Below are 26,878 nucleotides of genomic sequence, written 5' to 3' on the forward strand. Positions count from 1 at the left end.
AAAATTTGTCATTGACTTTTACTACTTCCTTCTTTTTTTAAATCTAGATGCTGCTCTATGGTATGGGTTATTAGATAGCTTAGGATTTCTAAATAGAATGAATGTAATGATCTTTGGCAGAAGGACGGCAGTCTGTCTGGTAAAGATGAACACAATCTATAAACTGTAAATAACAGTACTGTTTATTGAGTCTAGTAAAGCTTTGCTGATGTTTGTTACAACTGAAATTTAATCTGTTTGTATGTTGCATATTTGTAGTAATTGAAGTAATTAAAAAACCTGGTGTGGTGCCAAAGCTTGACTGGAAAATTCAACTGACCCAAAAATGATCAAATTTTGGACTGCCGCTCAATCTCTCACTCTCTCTTTACCCCTCTCTGTCTTTCTGTCCCATTCTTTCTACCAAGCCAGCACAACATCAGAACTTGATGAGCACTATGCACTGAAGGACAAGCACTTTCTCTAAAGCACCATGTACAAAATGAAAATGTTTAGAAATGAGGGTTCTTACTCTTTTTGTGGCAGTGCAGGAAAGTGCTTTCTTTTACAAGCATGATGCTAATAATATGTTTCTCTTGTATTGGAGTTGCTTGTCTCAGCGATATCAGGGGCTGAAAGAGTTGTCTTGCAAGTCACAGTGCTTCCTGGTCAGGTGGACGCCTCCTGCCTTATTCACTTTTGACTGTGGTCTAGATTGTCCATGCAGACCAGGGAATGGACTGTGACTTGGGAGGGGAAGGTGGGGGCTGTTAATTCCAAGGGACAGTATTTTAGAAAATGTTGAGAAAGTGAAAAGAAGGTGAGAAGGTTATAATGAAACTTTGCATGTAATCTTAGCTATAGAATTTACTACAATGAAAGCAGACATTCAATGAGCTTCACTGTTGTCCTGCTGTGATGAATCCTGGTCACAAGCCACCTGAGGCATGTTGCCCATATACTAAGAAGAGGGACAGAAACTGGATACTCCAGAACTAGTTCCTATACTAGTCGTGGACTTTAAAAGATCAGCCTATATTCCAGGTTCCCTTTGCCCCCTTACCAGCCTTTCTAAAGGAAATTAAACCTTCCAACAAAAGATGTACCTTCTTTTAGGAGGAAAGTTGCTCAGGTTGAGTCTCTTTGAGATCCACAAAATGGGGCAGGCTGTGTTGAACTTCCACTTACAAAAAATATGTCATAATATGGAATAAAAGCTTCAAGAAGCTACTGAATGATAGTCACCAGAGAAGCATGTTAATTTGAAAGGGGTTTTTCTAATACTGAATTTTTAATTTTACTCCAGGTTAATTTCACTTACCAGTTTCTGAGGAAAAAGTTCTATATCTTCAGCCAGTTCATGTATGATGAACATATCAAATCCCGATTGATCAAAGATATCCGATTCTTCAGGGAAGTCAAGGATCAAAATGATCATAAGGTACACTACGTCTGGAGTTCTTGGATAAACAATAACTTGATTAAACCCTGTGCTGCCTTTGCCTTGAAAAGCTGATATGCACTGAACTACAAATGTCACTTTTTAAATAAAAGGAAAATTATATGTTTATAGACAAGTGGCACCTTCTGGTCTACCAAAATACAGTGTTGCAGTGTATACAGATTCCTGCATTGAGACTGGCTTATCTCATTCTAATTGCTTACTGAACACTAGATGGTACTCATCAGCAGACACAACATGGCGCTCCTTTGTATTATAGGGTGGGGGTACGTTTATTCTCTTGTTAACCTGATAATGATGCTTGGTGCAGATGTAGTATAGTGTTGTCCTAAACCTTCAGTCCAAATCAAGTTTACCACAGTTACAATAAATATTTGTCTATTTTGTAATAGAGGTCATCGTTGACATGAATGCTGAAATATGGTATTATGAGTACCGTAGCTATCCCTCTCTCAAAGCCTTGTGCCTAATTCTCATCTCCCACCATTGCATGTCTAATTCTGAAAAATTAGAGGCTTAATGTTTGGAATAAAAATGTACTGGAATGTTCTTTGTATGTAGTTTGCTATTATAAGAAGAGTGCTGTCTTGTTTATATATAGCGGTAACAGATCTCATCTTTCCAATTTGCACACCTGACCTGGTCAAATAACACTTTCACAAACTACTATACATAGACAGGGTTACACTTTCAAAGACAGAACAAAGAATATGTGTGAATATTTGTGGGGTGGTGGTGGAAGGTAAAATGGTGTTTGACTTGAAAGGTCAAGTCGATTCTTCAAAGATCAATATTCTTACAAATTGCAAAAATTGTTTCTCTAGTATCCCTTTGAGAGAGCAGAGAAGTTCAACCGGGGCATCAGAAAGCTTGGAATAACGCCTGATGGACAAAGTTACCTTGACCAATTCAGGCAGCTCATAAGTCAGATAGGTATGCATCACTGTATCTAAAAATATGGTACAAACATTTTAATGACAGAGACCTTTGTAATCCTGTAACTACACTGCTTGTTTTACTTATATTTTCAGGTTGAGGCCCAAATTCAAGCCTGATATAAGCAGGTGCACTTCCATTGAAGTAATTGGAGTTTTTCCTAATTACACAAAAATGGGTCCTGAATGTTTTAATATAAGACGTATCTAGAGCTTGTATGAATGGTTTTTTATTTGCTTTGGGTTCAATTTTTATTTGTTTGACTGGGGCAACATTCATCCAGGTGGAGTATCTTTCCCACTAAGTACAGTTCTGTTAGACTCGGATACTTCAAAAGGTGTTTTGAATCAAATACAAATGTATGCATATATTATAATAGTTAAATTTGATTTACTAGTTGTAGTAATACTTTTGGCGCACTGATGCCACGAATAGTGTAGGCATCTAGAGCCTGTTCTTACAAACATTTCCTACCAACTATATCTTACTGCAGCATTTGGACCTTAGTTAAGGAGTTTAAAAATGTAGTACATGTGAGCACAATCTCCTTAGATGAAGCCAGTCATGGCTCATGTTTTGTTCCTCTAGTTGGACTTTGTGCCATTAAACTCTAAAGCATCTGCATTTTTCTCTGTGTAATTAGCTTCAGAATATTTCTCTTGTAAAATCATTCTGGCTACCCCAAGGCATCAGAATTTCAGAGTTAATAGAGATTTTGAAATGTGTACATGTAAATATCTAACTTAGGTATGTTCCTGTTTTTCTTGTTTTTTAAAGGCAATGCAATGGGCTATGTGCGAATGATAAGATCTGGTGGACTTCACTGCTGTAGTAGTGCAATTAGGTACCTACATGAATATATTTCATGCTGCTTCTAATATTTTATATCCCTGTGCTACCCAGTCATACTGATATTCTCTTAGGAAGGTCTAGTTTTTTTTCACATATGCAGCATTTGACTCAGAAGTGCAAAGAGTATTATGAATAAGTATGGCATTTTCCAGGATACCAACTCTGTATTTTATATTAATCTTCTTAGGAAAAGTCCAGCTAGCACATTATTTAGCACTGAACTTGCAAAGCACTAAGTGCCTTTGGGTCCCATTCACGTCAATGGGAGCTAAGGAGCCCAGCACCAAGAAGCATTGTGCACTTAATAAAATAGTTCAAGCAATATTCTCGGCACTGTACAAATGAGACAGTTGCTGCCCCTAACAGCAAAAGACACACCCACAGGACTTGAAGGAGAGCCAAGAGAAGGGAGCTAACTTAGTTTATAAATTCTGACTCCTATGTATTGAACATTTTTGAGCCTCCATAAGAGTGTTGTACATTCTAAGGACACAAGTAAAGACATTCTCCTTGCCCTTCAGAGTTTACAAACACAGTTAACCCATTCCTTTCTATTCAGATAACAATCGAGTTTTGAAAAGTGTCTGATATCATGTGTTAAGGACACTGTATAAGGATACAAAGGAATTGTATCTCTTGTCCTGCAAACTAGTTCAGAATCCCTTACATTGCAAAATTGACTAATTGGAGTTCCTTTAACTATAAAACCATAACCATTTGTATAGTATAGCACATTACATAGATGAGCTCTTAAAGACCAAGGTGATAATTTATCATTGCATATAGTGCCATAGTGTACATAACATTTTACAGAGAGAACAGGACACAGTTTGTACCCTGTAAAGTTTACAACTAGGTTGTTATACCATATGGTATGTGGCACAAAAAGAGATTGTGTCAGGTGAGGGGAATGGGTGGTTTATGTGCAGTGTTATGAGGCTGGCTGTTTTCTCAAGGTGTTCATCATGTTTCCTCTTGTTTGTTAGCTATGATTTTATTTGGATGGTGTGGAAATATGGGTCATGGTTGAAAGATGCTTTTGGAGGAGTGGGAGCTTGGGATTGGGGAGGACACTGCAGAGATAGCAGGGCAGCATGGGGGAGAGCGCAGAGATTCTTATGGAAGAAAGATAGGAAGGGAACACGGCTGGTAGTGGAATTAACAGACCCTGGGTGAGAAAGAGATGGAAGATGTAAGCAGAGCAGTGTCAGAGCCTTGAAGGCAAGGGTGGTTCATTGTGTAATTTATTTATAATTTAACTTAATTGATGCATCAGTGAGTAAACCACAGTTAAATGTAAACCTAACACACTATAATTGTGTAGGTTTGTTCCTGACCTTGAAGATATTGTTAATTTTGAGGAACTAGTGAAAGAAGAAGGACTTTCAGAAGAAACGCAAAAAGCAGCCAGGTAACTCGACATTGTGTTTTGATTTGTGGGGAGGCAAGCGTCTTTGTTTTTAAACTTGTGTTTTGTGCCTTTCTTATTTAAAAAATTAAAATGCTTTACAAAAGATAAAATGAAGTTAAAATGTCTTTGTTTAATCAGAAACAATAGAAACTATTGCTTTTAGAGATGCTAAACCGAAAATGACATTTGTACCAATCAGATCCATTTGGGGAACTCAGCTGCTCTGTAAAATTGTCATTTGGTGAGGAAAGTTCTTTAGCCTGTAAATCTCTCAAGTTTTAGAAATTTCCTTTCTGGTTACAGAGAGACTTTAAAAACAAATCTGCTTCACTAATCCTATTCCAAGGCCTATTCAGATATCGAGGACTCTGGGGAAAGCACCACATGGCCACCTTGGCATGTGCAGTGGAAGGAATGGAGGAAAATGAGCACTTTCCATTTGGAACACGCTGGTGAAATGTGTAGGAGGAAACCATTGTTTTCAACTGTATTGGGCTCGTCTCAAAAGCATTCTCTCATACAGAGAATAGCAATCGCTGCTGGTGGCCTATCTGAACCACACTTGCTAAAATGTGTTCTGAACACTGATGTATTTTAAGTGATTCAAGCTTAGATTTCTGTTGGTTTTCTTTCCTTGTTTAGAGGCATCAGCGTGTGACCAGCAGTGGGTACAGGGAATATCTCAATTGGCAAAACTTTCTGATAGTCATCTTTCAAAGCCTGTCTTAAAACTGAATCTTAAATTGCCCTTTTGGGGCTATGGATGGGAAACAGGCAAATCTTCTGCTTTATAGCCCGTACTCTTTACCTGCTGCTAAAATAAGCCCCTTCTTGTGCTAAGTCTATGGATATAACTGTATTCTGCTCACCTATTAGCTGGCTATAGATCCAGTTAACAAAACATGAGCTTTCTTTATCATTTCTGCTGTGAGCAAATACTAGATTTGTTGTCACTTCATGCAGGTGGAAATTCTGAGTTAAACAGAGCGGTGTTTTGAGGAGGTTGAGGAAAGTTTTACTATGTTGCCAGAGTTCCACAACCTTTAGTGCAGTCACACTTGCTATACAGGTCTGGCTTAATTCCTTGCTATATGCTATCTGATTGAGATGTAAACTAATACAACTTTGCACTCACTTTCACACTACATTTTTGTCATTGAAAGGAGCTGTCCTGGCTTGGAGTGAATCTCCAGAAAATGTATTCCCATAATTCTGAACTTTTTAAGAGTGTATATGTATAATTTTCTGTTGCACAGCTTCTTTCTGCGTTCACCAGTAATGGTTAATACCCCACACTTGTGGAATTTGGAGGCAGTCCAGTGTTACTGCTGGAGGCTCCAGGACAAAGCCTAGCCCTTTAGCTTAGGCCTCTAGATTTTCTGTCTCCAGCAATGGAACAAGTTGGTGGTTCGGTTTCCCCTTACTGTCTTTTTCTTCATGCAGCAGCAATTTATTTTCCTTCTCTTCCTCTTCTTCCCCTGGATTGACTATTTGACAGTGAGATGGTTTCAACCACCAAGCTCCACCACTGAAGCACCCTCCTCTCCAGGACACCTCTGCCCCCATTCAGGCATGGCAGAGCTATCCTGAAAACAGCGGACTAAATCTAAGCAGTGTTTTCCATGTGAGGCACCATTTACAGGCTCTTCAGAGGGCAAATTATGCCCTGCCTGTTCTCTGTCGGGGCACAGGGCTCAGACTGGACTGGCATGTCAGGTCCCCCATCCCAAGAGCTGCAATTCTAATGCAGAGTCTAAGGATGAGGAGGATGCTATCCAGCCAGCTTGGGGTAAGTCCTCCAACAGGACACCCCCTCCCCACCAAAAAAGATCCCAAAGTCCCTATCATCCAGATACTGAAGTGGGTCCTCTGCTCCCTGGGGAAAGAAGTGGGGCTCCTATACCATTCCCCTTCCTTCCACTAGGACTTGGGGCATTCTCCTGATACTCAGGGGTAGGTCTAGCAAACCCTGAGATTCTGGAATCCCAAAAATCAGAAGTTAGCATCACCTTTTTCAAGGTAGCAATTAGTATTACTAATGAGCAAGTGGGGTGAAAATGCAGGGTCAGACCCCCTCTCCTTTGACTTTACCACCCTGTTCCCTCGAGGGAGTGTGTGCTGGTGCTTTTCTTCTACACAGATTCTCTGAGTTCTGTATCAAGCTCACTGCCCACCTGACAGCATGTCTGGCCCTGCAGAGAAGCCTGTCATTTCCAGGAAGCCCTCCGTCAGATTGCTGCATAGAGGAAATTTCAGTCCAAGGACCCTCACTCACAGCCAGGGAAAGGGGTGCAGGTTTCAGGCAGCAGCAGAATGGGAAGTGTGCTTGCTTATCATAGTAATAAAACCTTGCTCTGCCAGGGAAAGGGGTTTTCTCTCTCCTGCTCCCTGTCCCCCTCCACTGGCTGGCTGCTCATTAAAGTGTAAGGAGTACTTCGGGCAGCCTGTGACCGGAACAGAGGCTTCTGAGGATTCTGCTCCCAATGAAGTTGCACCATCATGGGGTTACTGAGGGTTAAGTGAGAAATGCCTTCCCATGTTCAAAATGATCCTGTGACTGAGTAAAGCCCTGAGTGGTATGGGGTTGCTCCTATAGTACTTACTTTGTAGCTAGCCAGCCTTTAGGGAACAGGCAGGCAACCTTTCATGCGGACATCTAAAAAGTGACTTCTACAGTCGAGGTATTTGTACTAGCACCCCTCATTGGTTGAGTGGTCCTCAGACCAGGATAAATAGCATGCTGTCTTTCACCTGTAAACTGCCAGGGGAAGTACCACACACACACACTACCAAAAAACAAAACCAAAATTAAAAAAACCCCAACCAAACAAAACCAATCTGCAGGACTTTTCCAGGCCAGGATGCCAGTGGCTTGCAAGGTACTCTAAAATATCTTCCCTTTCAAGCATTATTAAATAGACTTTTTTCTCTAGATGTCTCCTTTGAGGCCACTGTAAGATCCAAATGAGGACAGACTACTGATTTAAAACCAAATGTTAAGCTAAAATGCTATGAAATTTTTTTGTTCATATATAGGTTTTGGGACCCTAAGGCGGGTGTAGCAGTAGCTCCACATTTCAGAAGAGGACTTCCTTCCAAAGACTCATAGTACAACAATTTCAAAGCCTCTGCTACAGCAATTGAGACCAGGTTTCATGTTCTCTGTGTATATAAATCTCCCCACTTTATTTTCCACTGAATGCATCCGATGAAGTGAGCTGTAGCTCATGAAAGCTTATGCTCAAATAAATGTGTTCGTCTCTAAGGTGCCACAAGTACTCCTTTTCTTTTTGCGGATACAGACTAACACGGCTGCTACTCGGAAACCAGTTGAGACCAGAGGTTTTTCAGATACTCGGTAAGGAAAGTGTACTTGGTGGCAAGTAGCTCATTGTCTGCGGCTATGATCCTGCTTGGAGTGAAACATCACTGGTTCTGACCTAATCAAACCTTTTGTGGTAGTTGTGATAAAATTAGTGACTTACTTCTAACTCGGTGACTACATGGAAGTCCTATTAAACCCATGAATAACAATCAGTCATCTTGAATATTTATATTGTGCCTCCAGATTTACAGGTGAGGAGCTTTTGGGGAAACATCAAAGAAATTAGTAGCTGAGATAGCAGAAAAGCCTTCACCCTCACCTATCAAAGCAAGCATAGGAATCCATTGGTTACTTCAGCACCAAGGGTTTCTGAAAGAACTATTACCTTGGCAGAGGGAAAAATCTGGAGAAATTTCCAAGGAAAGTTAGATAAATTTCCTGCAAACCAACAAAATCCTCAGCATGACAAAGACAAAAAGAGCATTTGTGTATGAGAGCTCACAATTCCCATACAAGACATTTCCTTTGGATTCACAATCTGCACCAGTAGTCTTATTTGGGCTGGCAGTAGTCAGAGCAAGGCATAGGTTAAAAATTATGCATGCTGACTAGACAGTTGCTGGAAAGGATTCAGACTCGCCAGTTGTTCAAAATCAAGAAGAGCGTTGAATCTGATGCAGAGAATTGTTCTCCCCTGTGTCAAAACAAGCCTGGAATTGGCCATAATTATACAATCATAGTAAATATTTACAAACATCCAAAACTTGTCATTTCCTGGCTATGGTCATCTGTAGCCAATTTTTTCCAGTGGCTAGAATTGCTGGTGTCACACATCTGCTTCATCCCCTGAGCGGGTTTCTCAAAATGTGCCTGCAGAAATTCCTTCTGAGGACATGGCACCTGATACAATGCAAAATTAGGTGTCCTTCTCAGATTGCATCCAAATGCCCCTTTGTGGGCAAGTGAGCACAAACAACATGCTGAAAGCCAATCCAATTTTCACTTTCGCTCCTTGTATACTCGCTATGGAAGGAAGCCCCTTGAAAGATAAATTTCCAGAATCTCAGAGCACACATCCTTTTAGTTCACTTTGATGGTTATATTAGTGGTGTGTCTGAACCAAAAAAACTCAATCTCTGTTTCCCACCAAAATAAACATGGCAATATGGTATCGGACCAGTGGTCCATCAAGTCCAGTATCCTGCCTATGACGGTGGCTAGGTACCAGCTCCTTCAGTAGAAAGTGCAAGAAACCACGTACCAGGCAATTATGTGCTCACAGGGGAAGTCTCCTAACTCTTGTAAGAGTTAGAGGTTGGCTTATGATTGAGGCATGAGTGTTTACATCCCTTCCAAATCCAGGGAGAAACCAGAGATCATAGCTTCTCCATGGCAATGAAAATAATGTCTTGGGCAGAGAAGAATCTGCTACCTTTCAAGACAACTCACATGTAAGATATAGAAGACGGAAAAAAGGGAGAGTTGAAGTTCTCCACTGTCCCAGAAGACACTTCGGATTTGCTACTTAGTCAAGGAACCCACATAGCACCTGAAGACCAGTCCTCTTGAAGGAGAGCCTTTTTCATCCACAACTGCAACACGTATAGTTGTTATTCGAAGAGACGTATAGTTCAGCATGGATTCTCCATTAGCTTTGGATGTATTTTGGTATCCAGGCAGAACTCAACCAGGTAATTTCATTCATTGATTTAGTCAAATTTGCATTCTGATGTGAAGGGAAACCGAAAGCTCTTTGGAGCAGGGCCTGCCTCTTAGTTTGTACTGTGGCTGACACCATGGGGACCTGACCTCTAGGTGCTACCTAGATACAAATATTATAATAAAAAGTTCTGGTGATCTCAGCTACATTAGTTTCTCCAGAATGGTTGATTTGACTTCTACAGCCAAGCACCAGAGTGTGCAATAGAATGAGAAACATGGGAGCCAGCACTAGTGTGGTGTTCCTTATGCAGGCACATCAGAGTCTCCATTTGAGTATCATCAAATGCCCAGATTAATCAATGACAGATTACGCAATCATGTGGCTGGCTTTTCTTGTCGTCATTACCTTCAAAGGGCAGGTTTTGGAATTAGCTCTCCCACCATTTTGTTCTGTTAGCTATCCCTTTGGAAGTTTGTGGCATACATGGGCATTCCTAGTACTCTAAAGATATATCTCAAGCATATGGAGTACAAAAGCCAAGTGTACCCTGTTCAGCTCACTCTATCCAAAATGCCAAGGCTCTAGGACCTCAAAGTTGCTGCAGGCAAGATGTTAGAATCCTACACCAGTTGGCCTGCTAGGAATCTGGGAAACTATTCACAGAAGTCTCTTGAAGCATTGGGGAAAATGTGTATGAGCCTCATCCGAAGAGTTGCAAAGTAAGGGTATGTCTACACTACCCGCCAGATTGGCGGGTAGTGATCGATCTATCGGGGATCGATTTATTGCGTCTAGTGTAGACGTGATAAGTCGATTGCTCTGCCGTCAACTCCTGTACTCCACTGCAGCGAGAGGCGGGAGCGGCGGCAGTCGACCCCGTGCTGTGAGGATGCAAGGTAAGTCAACCTAAGATACATTGACTTCAGCTGTGCTGTTCTCGTAGCTGAAGTTGCGTATCTTAGGTTGATCCGCCCCCGCCCCAGTGTAGACCAGGCCTAAGTTTCCATTCGTCTGCAGAAGAAAGCCTTTGGTAGGTGGGTGCTTCTAGGTTGGTTTCTACCTAACTCCTTGCCTTATATGGGGGGAAACCTTTCCCTTCCCGCCTTTTATTCTAATGTAATAATAAACTCTGCATATTCTTTTCCCCCCCACTTCTAGGATTCACCGCTGGCTACTTCTCGTTAGTGATGAATTAGGAGAGAAGTTGTGCAACAAAATGAGAAAGTCCTTACCTAATAATTTTCTTTCTGGCTTTACTCCTGGCGCCTCTAGCAACAAACTAACTATTAGTGATGAATGATGAGAAGAGCTGTCCAACAGAAAATGATCAGATACGAAATTTTCTCGTTCTTTGCAGGCAGTTGGATTCTGTCCTCACCGATCTCACACGTAATTCCGCAGAAGGCACAGAGTACTTCAAAATGCTTGTCGACGTGTTTGCTCCTGAATTCCGCAGTCCAAAGAACATGCACTTGCGCAACTTTTACATTATTGTTCCCCCACTGGTTAGTATTTTTGCCACTTAAATTGATGTGATTTTTTTTTTTTTGATGTGTGGTTTAATGTTATGCATCATAAGTACATGTGTAGTAAGCTATTCAAGCCGACTTGAGCACCAACTCCCAACAGTGCACAGATGGGACCTCTTTACTGGAAGAGTAACTTTAAAAATCCTTCCATCCATTAAATTAAATCAGTGGAGGAATCTTAATGGCGGAGAGAGAAAAGAGACATCTGGGATAGTATGTGATGAAAAAAGACAGGAATGAAAGGGGAAAAAGCAATGATATTAAATTGCCTCTTCCCCCAAAGTGTCCTTTCAGCAGCAGCTTGGGGACCTCCAACCACTTTTAACTCCAAGTTCTAGTGTATAAACTCTAAGGCCCTCATCCTGCAGTTGGATCTGGTCTGGAAGATCCTTGCCTTTCATGCAGAGCCCCACTGACTTCAGCAGGGTTCTGCCCACTTGGATCTGATGGCATGATCAAGGCCAACATTGGGAACTGTTCACTATTCCAAAACTAGCTTTTGTAATAGAAAATTAGCTGAAAGTGGCTGAACCTCCAGCTGCGATTGTGAAAGATGAGGTGGGATCATGGGCAATATAAATGAGGAAAATAGGGCCACATAATCCAAGGAAAGACTAGAAAACTAATGAATGAATATATTCAAACAAGAAGGGGGAAAGTTTCTCTCCTTTTCCCTACATCTTTCAGCTGTTTTTCAGAGATGGCTGCATTTCAGAAAGCTTCATTAAATATCTTTTTGAACATTTATACTGAGCTACGCTCTGATGAATGCACCACTCTGGTGTGCGTATTAATAAACTACTGGTTTGCTCACTGCATGAATTGAAGAGAATTGGCATTTCGCCTAAAACACATCCATTGTGTGCTAGTGCTACAATTATATGAAAGAGTAGCTCCATCTAACAGAGTAATAAAACTGCATGAGACTCTCCTGTGTGACTTTCTAAACAAAATTAATTCAATACTAATTTAAAACACTGTCTTTAGTGAGCTTTCGAAAAACATCTTCGATCTTTGGGTTAGGTTTAAGAAAAGGTATTTATTTTGTTTATATTTAGCTTTATTAAAACCTCCATTGGACACCTGCTCCGTGCTCCTATTCTATGTCCCTTATATTAAACAATGATATAATATGAAGCACTTGACATCACCAACAAATATAATGAAAATTATACCGTATATTATTAATTATATTGTACAAACTCAGAACCCTCCAATCCTCAGCTGACCGTCTCCCCAAAAGCCTAGGAAACAGATGGGCTGTCCATCCAAAACCCTTATAAATCAGGGACTCGGAATGTAGCTCGGGTTTTTGGATGTAATTATATTTTACAACTGACAACATTGCAAATGACCACCTTTTATTTTACCAAATCTTACTCTTGGGTTATGTCTACACTATGGATCTGGAGCTGCGCTGCCGTAAGGTCTCCCTGTAGCCATTCTATGCCGGCGGGAGAGAGCTCTCTTGTCGACTTACCGCTGTCCACACTGGAGCTTTTGTCGGTGAAACTTATGTTGGCAAAGGGTGTGTGTTTTCACACCCCTGACCGACAAACGTTTTGCCAACAAAAGTACTAGTGTAGACAAAGTCTGAAATGACATTCTTTGGGACAACTGCCTTTCCTTCATTTCAGACTCTCAACTTTGTAGAACATTCAATTAGCTGTAAAGAGAAGCTGAATAAAAAGAACAAAGGTGGAGCAGCTTTCACTGATGATGGTTTTGCCATGGGTAAGTTTGACCATACTGTCTTGTCTTCCAGTCAATTGGCATGATTCAGAGTTTACAAAATAATAATTTGCCACAACTTTTATGTTTAGCATTGCCCACTATTTATGATTTTAAAATTTGAGTCGTCCTTACTTCAGCATGACTGACTTGTGTAGATTATTGCTTTCCAGTTTCAATGGTGTACTTAGTTCCCTTACTTCTCTATGCGAACTACTAGGATAGACAACACTTCACCACAGGAAAATGGAATTTTACACAAGTCTGTTTCATCATTCGTTGGGTGTGTTAATGATTTTATTTATTTCAAGATTTTTATGTTCAGGGGAGCATGCATAAAAGCACATCTAGCTGTGATGTTTTACAAAGTAAAACTTGCTCTTTATTATAGCTTCACAGTTAAGACTTAATTGTAACGTAGTATGTAAAGTGAATAGTCCCAATACTGATATTAGAGGATATTCAAGGGTGTATATATAGCATATGTGCCTTCACTTGTTCAATTTGTTCAATTTGACTTTGGTAAATGGTTTGTTAATGACTGCAGGTGTGGCTTACATTCTAAAGCTTTTGAATCAGTACCAGGAGTTTGATTCACTTCACTGGTTCCAGTCAGTCAGGGAGAAGTATGTGAAGGAGATAAGAGCAGTAGCTAAGCAACAGAACGTGCAATCAACTAGTCAAGATGAAAAGCTACTACAGACTATGAACCTTACCCACAAGCGACTGGAAGTTTGTTTACAGGTACATTATGGTTCCAGTTATATGCCTTGTATTGAACTCCACATTTGCTTGTCTTGGTTCAGTTGGTTATTAGTGCTATAGAAAGCACCATCAAGAATTTGTAGAGACCATTAAACTATTTACTGCTGCCTAGCACAAAAAAATGCCCCTCTCTAAAGAAGGGATGAGCTGGGTGGTATTAATTATATATTTAATGCTGAAAGTGTGCTTGGTGCTTTAAGATGTGTTAGATGAGAAATACCTTGCTCCTAAGAGCTTGAAATCTACAATAGATGGCTAACTTGAGAGAGAATGACCGACGATGGAATTAGGAGGTAGGTAGCAATAAACAATATGATGATGTATATGTTTGTGTATAGAGAGTCAAAGGAGCTTGGTTCATAGCATTGGCTATTATGACTTCTGTGAATTGTGAAGATGAGTAATGTCCCAGCTATCAAACCAAGGAAAGGCAAGCCTTATTCAGTATCTTTTGAAATATAGTAGTTTTAACTTCTAGGCATAAAAATTACAATTCTTTCTGCCTTATGTAGGTAATACCACCTCTTATAGCTGTAAGGTAACATGGAAAATCAGTAATTCAAATGTATAGAAGTAACACACGTGACACAAGACTTAATCTATTTAATGCACTAATATAAAGTTCTTTTGGCCAGTTTAAGTGCTTTGTAAAATGCATGTGAACAAGGTACAAAGTGGGATTTCCAAAAGCACCTAAGTGACTTAGAAGTATTGACTTTCATTTAGGTGCTTCTGCAGATCCCATTCACATATGCTGTAGATAATAATTCTGTGTATACTACCGCTTACTGAAAGTCTCTTTCTTGTCTCAATATTTTTCATTAGGAGTTTGAACTGCTTTATTTCTCGTTAAGCAGTGCAAGAATATTTTTTAGAGCAGACAAAACTGCAGCAGAAGAAAACCAGGAAAAGAAAGAGAGAGAAGGTTAGTGAATGTTATAGAACTTTTTCAGATCTTGACATTCTTGTGTCTTCAAAGATACCCTGATTAGGATTTTGTGGTTTCCTGTGTAATATGGCTCAGACTTCAACATGGGGCGCTATCTCCTTGTCCTGTGTAACTACATTCTTCTTACTGTCAGTTGATTCAGCAGAACTCCTACACACTCCAGATATTGTTGTCAGAGCCTAATGGTGATTCAGGACTCAAGGACAGCTGATTGTGGTGGTATCTGGAGTGGAGTGAATTTTAAACTGGATTATTGAGCCCAAAAGCCACTGATGGGGGAGGAAGGCAGATAACAGTAATATCACTTAATGGGCTAAATGCATTATCATTCTCACCATCACCAGTTTGGTAATGGTAAACTCCTCCCCTCCACTGTCTTTATGATAAACTCTTTGAAGGAATTCCATTTGAATTATTCATCATTGCTACTAGGTACAGTTCAGTGGCAGTGATTAGGGCTCCATGTCTGTCACTGAGGTCGTGGAAGTCACAGAGTCTCTCTGTGACTTCTGCAGCAGCCGCTGTGGCTGACCTCAGGGCCACCCAAGCAGCTGGCCCCAGGGACAGCTGCTCAGGTGGCCCCGGGGAGAACCACCTTGGCCGCTGCAGGAGCAGCTCCGCAGCCAGCCACTCGGGTGGCCCCATAGTCAGCCATACAGCTAAGATTTAGTCATGGGTATTTATAGTACAATCAGGGACAGGTCATAGGCCATGAAATTTTGTTTGTTGCCCATTACCTGTCCATGACTTACACTAAAAATACCCACGACTAAATTGTAGCCTTAGCTGTGATTAAGGAACTATTTTTAACTCTCATACAAAGATCATTGGCAACATGTAGGGAGATAAAGGTTTGAACATACTATACTTCTAACATGCAGATGCTCACAATGTATTTTGTCTTGGCTAATGAACTCCTAATATAGCATTTAGGAAGTATATTGTTGAGTCATGGTTTAGGTGACGCGCCCAATTAACATTAGTAGGTGTTATATATATTCAGTGTCAGGAGAATAATCCTACCACACAAATTTCTATAGTCTCTCTTTGGCAGGGAGAGTTAGCATGTGTGGTTGAAAGCCTATCTCTTTAAAAAATGGAAAGTGCTCACAAGGATTGTGAGGAAGATATATGGTTGTCCCAAGGAATTTAGGAAAATTGCTATAGTTAATCCCACACAGGTGAATGTAGTGAAGTTGAAAACAGAATTAGTAGCATTTGGCCAGCAATGCCTCTTTTAAAGGTTGTACAACCTAAACTTCCTGTCTGTAGTTCTGGTAGATTCCTACCACAGACGTTATGAGTTTTCGGCTAGAAACACACACAATTTTTCATTTAAAAAATGTAAATAAAATGTAAGTGTGCCAGAAACATAAAGGAAGTAAACAGAACAAGGGGACCGTCCTGAAAGGATCCATTATTTTTTCTACCAAGGGAAGCTGGCTAGTTCACTAAGGAAACTTTTTTTAGGATGAAATAACATTAGTTTGCAGGGTCAGGGCCTTATTGCTACACAGTCAGTTAGGATATCTCAGCCCAGAGAATAGAACTGGAACGTTCATGGCATACAGCAAGCTTACTTTTCACAATGTCTGGTTAAAACAAATTATTGCTTTAAATATAACATATCTATTAGTTTCAACTTCTCTTTTTAATTCTTTTTTTCTTCTGTAGAAGAATCTGTTAAAACAAGCAATGGAGACCTCTCCACTGCTGCACCTGCAGATCCTGTTGTGAAATGACATTGCTGGTATGCGTTATTTGTATGAGCTATCAGAATTATTCATTATCCTGTTCTTGCCAATAACTTTTTGTAGGGTTAAAATCTCTAGATTTGATTTACCTGTTGTGTTAAAATCAATAGAAAATGGTACAATAGTGTAGCAGTACCCACTGGGCTGCTATAGCTGTGTGTGTGTCTGTATTTCCTTTGGAAAACCCTATTTTTCAGGAGTTTATTACATTATTTACAGAATTTTGCTATGAGCTGAAACGCAGCATGTAAAACCTTGACTTAGGAACAATTGTTTTCTTAAGTTACAGAAGTGCAGATCAAAATTATTAGTTTACTAATTTCAGATGTTTTCTTGCATCCCTAACTTTAAAACATCACTTAAAAAATCTTGTAGGCCTTTGTTCCATGGCTAGCACAAGGGCATTTTGATCTTTTCAACCAGGAAAAACACTTAAAGACAGACATAATTTGCATTTCTAGTATCTATTGTCTGAAAAATAATTTGGGTGCTGGGAATGCATCATATCCAGAGCATATGTGGCACCTAATATCATAGTCACATACCACACTGTAATGATGCTCTGCATATCTTGTGAATGTAAATTGAGACTGATACACAGTTCAGAAACCCTTATTAATGTTAGCATATCTCAAAGCCTGTATTCTTCATTGATATTGATCCACTGGCATATCATCTGACCTAAAGGGATTAGGGCCCCTTCAGTAGCTCACTTTCCCTGCCTTTTCTTCTTTCATACCAAAGAAGGGGAGACAAAGGAAAACTAAGCTAATGAAACTGCTTTAGGTTTACACTGAAGGTCTGCCTTTCATCTACAAAAGTAAGGAAATTCAGAGAAGAGAAAACCAGAGTTAGCGCTTCCTCTTATGACCAGGCACTGTATGAACGGGTGTCTGTGAATATTTAAGTGATCTTACATTTCATGAATGCTGTAGTACCTAAGCACAAGTTTCAGCCTCAAGTCTGTATCTCCTTACCTTTTTAGGTCTGTTATACCCTTTGTGTTGTCCAAACATAGTCTTACATGCTTTATGATCAACAATAATTGCACTGCAGGCTGTAAAAGCTGCTGTACACTGTGAGAATTCTGTATAACTTAAACATGTGCTTACGACAGTTTTGTAGATTGTGCAAGAGTTAGACAATAGTTATCCAGATTCCTGACTCAAGCAAATGGCTAGACTTATCTTAACATTAAGTGCCAGTTACCACTAACTATGAAAAGGTACTGTTATGTTTTAATCACCCAGAATATAAAACAATGCCTTGCTAGCTAAATAACACGTCAGTTAGTTTAACTGTGACTTGCAGTTTTTTGGCACATCTGGTATGTTTTAATGGACCATAGTTGCCAGTCTCATCTCCTAATTACAGTGCAAGATGTTGTTTTATAAATGTTTCATAATTACTCCAAAGCTGGTCATTGATTATGTATATATGACGAATGTGTGACACACCTGCCCCCCAATTATTTGCCCCCCAATCAGTCACTAATTCATGTAGAAATCTAGGACAAATGATGTTTTGTTGAAACTGAAGGGACCAGACTGGCGCAGAATTTTTTTCCCTAATGCTAAAACCATGATGCAGAAGCATCACAAACCGTTTACTTGGCTGCACTCATTAAATCCTTTATTTGCAATTTGTCATAATTGCTGAGATGGCCCTAAAGAGTGCTGCATACCCTAATTTGTATTTGTTTGAAGTGCTGTTTTATTTCGATGAGACTTTCATACTTAATTTGTAATTATTTGGGTCTAGTTTGACCTCTTTGGGCCAATAGCAAACATTTTCAGCAGTGCTGCTACTACTGCTAACTTCCCTGCTCCTGTATGTGCGTATACCTATGTCGCTGTTCCAGACCAGGCTTCAGTCGTGTAGTTCATAGGTTCTTGGGGGGGTCTGAAGAATCTATGGCTAGAGTCTCTCACTTCTCCTGTAGATTGACTCTGTGTAAACATGTACATTCATGGCACACCTATGCTGTAATAAAGTCTGCACTTTCCCTTTTGCCCTGTAATTTGGAAGAATGCTTTTACAAACCCTTAATACTTTGCAGTTAATCTTGGGTAGTGTATATGCCTGATCTGTACAGTGCGAACAGATTAATGTGGTTCCAGTGACCGAAATTCCACAGAAAGGACTAAAGGCTATTTTTAGTACCCTGTTTAGAGGTAGCATATGTGGATGTGTAATGTATGTGTGAATATATACATATGTACAATGATATAACTTCTTGCTAATATAGGATTGTAGTTAATATATTTGGAACATCTCACTATGCAGTAGAATCTCACTAATGGGGGAACCATTGTACGGATTCATTCAGTTTCAAGCTGGAGTACTGGGGCACGCTCCCACATGTGCCAGTGCGGGAGAGCTCCCCATTAAACCCATCCATCTCACTAGGAATTACAACGGCCTGCGGTGCTACTACAGTGAGAACCTGGCCCAGCAGCTCTTGCACGATTATGGAAGCGAGGCTCTGGGCTGCTGGTCTGCAGAAGGCAGAATCTTGGAAAGCTGCTGTTGCCACTTCACTCCAAAAAGCCCTGGCTAGTGAGGGAACAAGGATGGCCACAGCTGGCTTCATTTTGCTGAGGACTGATAGACCAGCTCCTTAGCTCCTCTTTTCCTTTCAGTCAGTAATGGGGGGGGGCATTGCTGAAAGCTGCCTGTCTCGCCAAGAAAGCAGCAGCAATTGCCCTCTTTCACTTATTCCTGTAGCTGGGCTGAGTGTCACAGGAAGCAGAAGTGTAGCAACAGCCCTTTTAAAAGCCCATGCCCCTCTCCTGACTGAAGAATATTGCAGCCAATCAAGCAGCAACAAAGCCCAGCCTTACAAATCCCTCTGCCACCCCCCCCCCTTATTTTCCTTCCCCCCCAACAGCAGTACTGGGGGAGGAGTCTGAGTCTAGTATGTGCTCTAGTCTGATTTCAGGGTCTTACTGAATGCAAGGACTACTCTCATGTGCCCTTTCCATTGGCCCAGTTTGGGGTGGGGGAAGAGATTCCACTGTGATGGCTCCACTAACAGCTGACCTGTCTACACTTCAGTGAGCAGCTAATATGCTTCCAGTGTATATCTGTAGGCTGGTGACTTGCTGAAGTGCAGATTCCTGAGATCCTACTGCATTCTGCAAGTTAGAGGGAAATTTGAACTTTACATTGGATGGCCATTGATGACAACCATTTTCAATTTCTCAGGTATGAAGGACCAAATGTAACATGTACTATCTAACTCATTTTACAAAAAGGGTATTTTGTTACCTCTGTCTTTTTTTGGTTCTGAGTAGAGTACACTATGTACAGAAAGTTAATAAATGTAATTTTGAGAACATCATTCTATAATTTTTTGTCTTCAGTAACAGGTGTCCTCTGAACTATAAGCAGGTTTCAGTTCTCCTTTCATAAAAATAGGTAATAGTGTGGCTGTCCTTACAAAGCAGTGCTTGTGTGGCAGGAGTAAAGTGAACAAATCCATACACAGAGGGTTGGAGAAGTAATATTTTGCTCTAATTATAATTAACTTTGCATGGTGCTCACATTCAAACATTCAGTGATAAATCTGATGGGTGTCTGGCCTTCTGTCATACTGATTCCATGCAAAATGGGCATCTGCAAAGATATTTTAGAAGATCCTCCTCTTGTTCTAGTTAACCTTAAGCTCTCTAGTTTCAGAGGGCGGGAGGGATAGCTCAGTGGTTTGAGCATTGGCCTGCCAAACCCAGGGTTGTGAGTTGAATCCCTGAGGGGGCCATTAAGGGATCTGGGGCAAAAATTGGGGATTGGTCCTGCTTTGAGCAGGGGGTTGGACTAGATGACCTCCTGAGGTCCCTTCCAACCCTGATATTCTATGATCAGAAAAGCTAATTTCTTAGTAAGTGCCCAAAAAGAAATTTAGATTTGATCCAACTGGTTCTAAGCAATCAGCTGTGCTAGCGAAGTTTTTTTTTTAAAATGAAATTAGATATAGAGAACAGCATGAACCAATGCTGTATGGGTTTTCCTCACTCAGACAGTTTTAGAAGGTTTTCCTGTGGTGTCTTTGTCTCTAAAGTATTTGCCACTGCATACAGTCTTCAGTTATCCGACAGACCAGCTGCTTCTTGACTATGCAACACAAAATCGCCAAACCTCCATAAGCAAGTCCTGTATAACTTATTGCAAATGAAACTGGAGAAAACTCCCTAGCCAGTGCACAAAGTGCCTCATTTCAGGCAAGCTCTGTGAAAACACCAGTCACTAACCACAGATTTATAATCTAGCATTTTATTGGTAAACTTTTTTTTATTGAAGACTGTTGCAGACCATCAGACTTTATATTTCACCATAAAATTAATGTTAAACTTACAACCATACTTAATGCTATAGACATACTGACTTATGACCGTTATCCCTGGCTGCTGCTTTCAAGAACCTTAACCATATAAAAATCACACACGAACATGCAAATTCCTTGACTATTTGTGGATTCTGTTTGCATTTAGTTGTATTTAAAACTAACAAATCCAGGAGTTGTTTTATATCCAGGATTTATACATTCTGTAATTGAGTAACTGTGGTCCCCATGAAAATGAATAGGCACTTAAATTTATTTTGTAAGCTTATTCTAGGAGCAATACAAAAATAGATTATTAATAGGAAAAAATTAGTGTTTATCAAATAGTTTTGTAAATAGACTAGCACAAAAGATGAACTCTTGTTACACTTAAAGTACACTAGAAACTAGAAAACTTCATTTGAAAATAAAGTAAATAGTGCATTTTTCTTAACCTTCATTCAGATACACTATATCATGCAAACTATGGAAATTACTGATGACTATGGGTACGAAATTTCTACAGTGGCCTAATTTTCAGGGAGGCTGAGCATCCACAACTCCAACTCAAATCAATGAGGTGATCAGTACCTCCAAACTAACTGAAAGCGTATATATCTGAAGAATGAGATATTAACTCTTTGCTTCGAACAGTCAGCATTTTTCAGCTGACTGCCAGCATCAAGGGACTAACATTGAAACATTCCACAAAAGATTGTCAGCTATTCCAAACCCAGAAGGCAAAATTCTGCTCTCACTCCATTGTAAATCAAGAGAAACTACACTGAGTTACTCTTTAGTGTAAGAGAGAAGAGAATCTGGCCTAGGGTGTGCACAAACATATGAAAACCAGAGATCTTTGCAAAAAAGACTCCCTGCTTTCCCCTGTCCCAACCAACATAGGAGGAATGAAAAGTTTATGCTTCTGACTCCTCCCCCCTTTCTTCAGGTATGGCTCCATCCTCTTCTGATTGGTCATTCAATAATTTGAATTTTCCATCATTTGTTAGTGGCATGGACATCATTAACTGAGCTAGTGCTTCTGGATCCTGAAATGAAGATGTTAATGAACACTAAGTTCAACAAGCTGTGGTATCTTCTTTTTTTTTTTTTTTTTTTTTAAGCATATAGAGCTTCTGTTCAAGGTTGTGTTCTCTGCATGACACACATTTTAAAATATAGCACTATATGTAAATGAGATTTTGGCCCCAATCCTGGAAACACGAACAAATAATCCCTTGCAGTTCAGTGGGACTACTTGTGCATAAAATTAGACACATGCATGACTGTTTTCAGGATTAGAGCTTTTATTTGCTGCTCTTGCCTAGAATTACTACTCCAGCCCTTGAAAAAATTGGTGAAAGTTGTGGATAACTTGTCAACTATTGAAGAAATAATGAGTTTACCCAGTTTTCTGGGAGAAGGGTACTTTTGCTTATTGTGTAAACTATTTTTTCCAGAGAAAACTGATACATCTAACTTGCTTTGGAATTTGTGACACCAGAAATGTGTAGGAAAATTTTGGAAAATCATGAGATTTTGATATGAATCTTCACAACTGTAACTTTCATTTCTTTTGGGTGGAAAAACCACATCCTAACTTTTCAGCCCAGAGGAGAGAAGAGTTGGGGATAGTTACAGTGAAGGATGAATGCGGGAAGCTCAATTTTAGGTGCCTTTTTCACTAACTCAGAGCGCATATTTTTAAACTTGACAAGGATTTCCCTGCAGTGGACAACTGCATGCATATATATATATATATATTTAAATTCGATTTAGGTTGGTACAGAATCAGATTAAATGTAAACTTGTGCTGTTTAGCTGACTGAGTTAAATGCATGTCTGTGTTCACTGTGCAGTAGCAGCAGTAGTCTTCAGATCTCGCACTGGACTGTGTTCTATAGACGCTGTAAGATAGCCAAACAGTGCAGTCAAATTTACAGGACATAAATGAGCATTACCGTGAGAGATTAGTGTGGGGAAATCAAAATAGAACACGTATACTTCACCTTTTGAGCCTCAATAATTTCCTTTCCCAAGCTTATTGCATAACAAATCTGCAAAAAAAAAAATGTAAGTGGACTTTAAAAATCTATGCTAAGTTTTTACTAAAAACTAACTTGTATGAAGCATCATCAATGAAAATTCATCATCTCTGAGATCATTCGTATAGCAAGAGCATCTCCCTTTTTTTAAAAAATCCTGTTATCATAGAAATGGATATCTAAATATGTCTGGTTTCAGAGTAGCAGCCGTGTTAGTCTGTATCCGCAAAAAGAACAGGAGGACTTGTGGCACCTTAGAGACTAACAAATTTATTTGAGCATAAGCTTTCGTGAGCTACAGCTCACGTCTGTTTTACAAAACTAGGGTCTGCTCCAATGGTTACTGAAGTCAATGGAAAGAATAGTGGCTTCAGTGGACCCTTAGTGACCCAAAGCATTACGACACTCAGCTTTTAGATGCTTGGGAAATCACAGAAACAACACTAAGCTCCACAAAGCCTGAGTCAGGCACCTAGACTCCCTGTACAAAGAATGGGGAGAGACAGGTGTCTAAGAATGTGATCCACAAAAAGCCAGCATGTTGGCAGGGAGCCACTTAAGAGGGGTGCATCCTAAGAACTACTCTCTCATGAAGCTAGACACCTAATTCCGGGCTGCAGGGAGGTGCCTCGCTCTGCTTGCGGTTCACAAGCAGGAACCTGCTGCCTGGAATCAGGCAATTAACTTGCTTCCTGGGAGAAGGAACTATGCACCGCCTCACTCTGCACAAAACAGCTGGAGGATGTGGTGGTGGTGATATACACCTCACAACTTCTAGCCCAATGGTTAGAGCACTCACATAGGATGAGGGAGACCCAAGTTCAAGCGGCCGTGCCCCCCTGCCCAAAGGCAGATGGGGAGAGAATTTGACTGAAGAGGATCTCTCACCAGAGCTCTAACTACTGAGCTGTGGGCTATTCTGATGTGGGCTCCCTCAACTTCTCCTGTCGAAGCTGTTCCATTTTGGATAAATACTTAGTCATTGGGCAAGAGAGAATGATGCTGTAGTTCAGTGGTTAGGATACCTACCTGGGAGGTGGGAGACTAAGCTCCAGTCTCTCTGGTTCCGTGACTAATTATTCATACACAGTTGAACAACTTCAACAGGAGAGTGAGAGAAACACCCACATCAGCATGAAATCGGGAGGCAGGTGCCTAACTTAGGTGGATCAGGGCCTTAGTTACTAATGAAAAAGCTCTTCCACATCAGTAGTGGTCTTAAGAATGCAGAACAAAATGGTGGGCTTGTCCCTCCCATCTTTATCTACTTGTTTTTGCACAGCCTTCTGTTATCTCATGTGCAGCTGTATCCATTAGTATCAACTCAGAGACATATTCTGCATTGTCTTCTGTAAGTTGTTGTAAAGTCTGGGAAATTAGGAAATGTGTTAACACTCTCACTATCCCACAATTCATCTTTCCTTAAAGGTAGTTAGAGAGAAAATATGGGTGAGGTAAGATCTTCTATTGGACCAGTGCCGGTTCATGAGAGAGACAAGCTTTTGAGCCACACAGTGCTCTTCACGTCTTGAATGGTCCCTTAGAATGTGTGTTAATCACTTATGCTAAACAATCTGTTCCACCTTGCATTTAGCTGTCACACTGGGAGTACCTTTCCCAGACCTGAAGAAGAGTTCTGTGTAGCTTGAAAGCTTGTCTCTCTCACCAATACATATTGATCCAATAAAAGAGATTACCTCATGCAACTTCTCTCTCTAATAGCCTGGAACTGACACAGCTCCAACTATACTGCATACAACAACTTATATGTAGCGATCACAACACAGGTGACAACCTTGCTTTTGCCAGCATTGGTGCTGGACACTGACTCCTAAGGCCCTAGATCAGGGGTGGGCAAACTTTTTGGCCCAAGGGCCACATGGGGGTTGCAAAACTGCACAGACGGCCGGGTAGGGAAGGCTGTGCCTCCCCAAACAGCCTGGCCCCTGTCTACCCCACCCCCTATCCAACTGCGCCCCGCCCCTTTACCATGCCACTCAGAGCAGCAGAGGGCCAGAGCGTGGGTGGCGCAGCGAGCTGAGGCTGCGGGGGAGGGGCAAGCCTCCCCAGCTGGGAGCTCAAGGGCTAGGCAGGACAGGCCCGCAGGCCATAGTTTGCCCACCTCTGCCCCAGATAGTAGCATCAGCATTCACACAAGTTCCTTTCTTTTTATGTGCCTGGACTTACGCTATCACATTTCCCTCAATCATTAGATTAAGAATAAAGGAATCCAGCTGACTCTGTTTCTGTAACAGTCCCCCTATAGGAGGCTCCTTAAAGGCAGACAAACACTAGGATTAATTTTTTTAAAAAACTGTATAAAAATACAATATAAAACAATCACAAGACCTTTTCGCCTTCTGTGTTGCTCTCAAAAATATTCGCGCTCATGGATTCTTCCCCCAGAGACTCAGTGACACGGACCACAAAACCAATCAGTCTCTTGTTATCCTGATGGGCAGCAAACTGCGTCACACTGGCAAGTTCAAACTGGAAAAGCACATTAGAGAACTTTAAGGTCAACTAGGTTGGCAGACTGATCCTCTCTGGGATTAAGTGTTATCAGTGCAGAGGGAAACAATCAAAGATGTTGCAGTTATTTAAACTTTACTATCAACATGAAGAATTACTTACAGTTGTTCGTGTAACTTGTGTTTGAGGATCTATTAACCTGCAATTATAAGAAGTTTTAAGTAAGAATACTGAGCACTTCTGTAATGACTTCGGCCACATAGCTTAAACCTTTTACAAAAGAAAGAGGATCATTATACCTATTTAACATGGGGAAACTGAGGCACACACTTGAATTGATTTGCCTAAAGTCTTGCAGTAGGTCAGTGTCAAAGCGAGGAATGGAATTCAGCTCCCCTGACTCCCAACCCAGTGCCCTTTGTCCTGGACCATGCTGCCTTTCTGATGGCATAGGAAACTTGGACAGCCTATGTGCCATGAACTAGTACTAGACAGGTTTGTACTTGTACATTATCAAATTAATAAAAACATCCAAAATAAAGGTTTTTTTCTCCAAGAGAGAGAGAGTGTGAGAGAGAGAGAGAGAGACCTGACTTGTGCACTGCCTCTCCTAGCTGAAAGTTTTGATGGGGAGGCAGCTTTGACACTTATTTTAAAGCAACAGAAACCGGACAAGTGATCTATTTTGCAGTATTGTGTTTCAAATTCAAAGTGAAGTAGGAGTGTCTGCACAGAGGCAATCTTTCTAGACCTCTCTGGTACTGTTCTTGAAGTAACATGCAGCCTTGCTGCATCCTGAAAGCTTGGATGGGATGATTTCTAACTTGTGAGAGACAAGAAAGGACCCACTTTAATGTGAGTTGGAGTCCTCCACAAAAGCAAGTCCCTGGAGCTGGGGCCCACTGAGGTAAGGAAAAAACCCCAATTTCAAACTTTTAGATAATACTGGAGCAATTTTTGGATTTGTTTATTGCTAGAACTTACACTCTCGCTCTAAAGAGATCTGAGTGGTGGGCCCAGTCATTGGTCCGTTACAAAAGGCAATGGTTACAGTGTGGATGCTATAACCCCCTCCACTCTAGTGACACAATTAACTTTATCATTAAAAAAATTATGCCTGTAAGAGTGGGGCTTTTCCCTGGTCAAACTTTTGCTGTTCTGTCCGTAGAGACCCATATGTGCAAATCTCCTACTCTTTGGGGAAACAGAGGTGGTGTATTTAGAAACAGCTGTCGCTTGTAGATACCTCAAATGGAAAACAGAACAGTAGGGCTAAGAGTGCGTTAAGAATTTTACTCTACCTGAGACTCTTGGTGGTGACCATTAGATGGGATTCAGTTGTACGGAAGATGTTATGGATGGCACGAGCAGCCAACACTTGCCTCATAGCTTCATAAATCACCTCATTTGTATCATCTGATTGAACAGCCATAGATCCTAAAAACCGAACTACAAACATCTGCTGCAAGAGTGAATCTGGAAAACAAAGGAATGGTCTCCTGTTCTACATTGATTCATGCCTGTGTTCAGAGTTATCTAATATTTAATTTTACTATCAGAACTGTTCTGAAAAACTATGGTCAATTACAAGGTCCTAACTTGGGATAACTGTGCCTTTCACATCATTTCCTCTTCAATCATATTCCCTGTTAGCCAGGTTTTAGTCTGACCCAGCTTTACCAAA

The 26,878-nt window shown here is 40.6% G+C and overlaps 2 protein-coding genes across 10 annotated transcripts in view; one reads left to right on the forward strand and one right to left on the reverse strand.

Annotated features, from left to right (window-relative positions):
* WASHC4 (WASH complex subunit 4) overlaps positions 1–19,699 on the forward strand; it is a 61,376-nt gene extending 41,677 nt beyond the window's left edge. For 3 of the 4 annotated variants that reach the window (XM_037879958.2, XM_037879968.2, XM_037879976.2), the window contains 9 exons: positions 1,286–1,420; positions 2,266–2,374; positions 3,155–3,221; positions 4,554–4,640; positions 10,986–11,133; positions 12,795–12,891; positions 13,436–13,632; positions 14,479–14,578; positions 16,277–19,699. In XM_037879958.2, coding sequence (XP_037735886.1) covers positions 1,286–1,420; positions 2,266–2,374; positions 3,155–3,221; positions 4,554–4,640; positions 10,986–11,133; positions 12,795–12,891; positions 13,436–13,632; positions 14,479–14,578; positions 16,277–16,344 — 1,008 coding nt within the window. In that variant the 3' untranslated portion in view covers positions 16,345–19,699. Of the gene's footprint in view, positions 1–1,285; positions 1,421–2,265; positions 2,375–3,154; positions 3,222–4,553; positions 4,641–10,985; positions 11,134–12,794; positions 12,892–13,435; positions 13,633–14,478; positions 14,579–16,276 lie in introns of those variants that run through there. The other variant, XR_005222561.2, reaches the window with a different exon arrangement.
* The window catches only part of APPL2 (adaptor protein, phosphotyrosine interacting with PH domain and leucine zipper 2), a 93,339-nt gene that overhangs the window by 17,049 nt on the left and 49,412 nt on the right, over positions 1–26,878 (reverse strand). For 4 of the 6 annotated variants that reach the window (XM_007066132.4, XM_043542120.1, XM_043542129.1 and 1 more), the window contains 5 exons: positions 26,496–26,670; positions 25,357–25,393; positions 25,072–25,212; positions 22,687–22,734; positions 20,613–21,726 (listed from right to left, as the gene is read on the reverse strand). In XM_007066132.4, coding sequence (XP_007066194.2) covers positions 21,595–21,726; positions 22,687–22,734; positions 25,072–25,212; positions 25,357–25,393; positions 26,496–26,670 — 533 coding nt within the window. In that variant the 3' untranslated portion in view covers positions 20,613–21,594. The other 2 variants (XM_043542136.1, XM_043542127.1) reach the window with 2 other exon arrangements.

Source organism: Chelonia mydas, chromosome 1 (assembly GCF_015237465.2).
Source record: "Chelonia mydas isolate rCheMyd1 chromosome 1, rCheMyd1.pri.v2, whole genome shotgun sequence".
In the NCBI taxonomy this organism is placed as follows: domain Eukaryota; kingdom Metazoa; phylum Chordata; order Testudines; family Cheloniidae; genus Chelonia; species Chelonia mydas.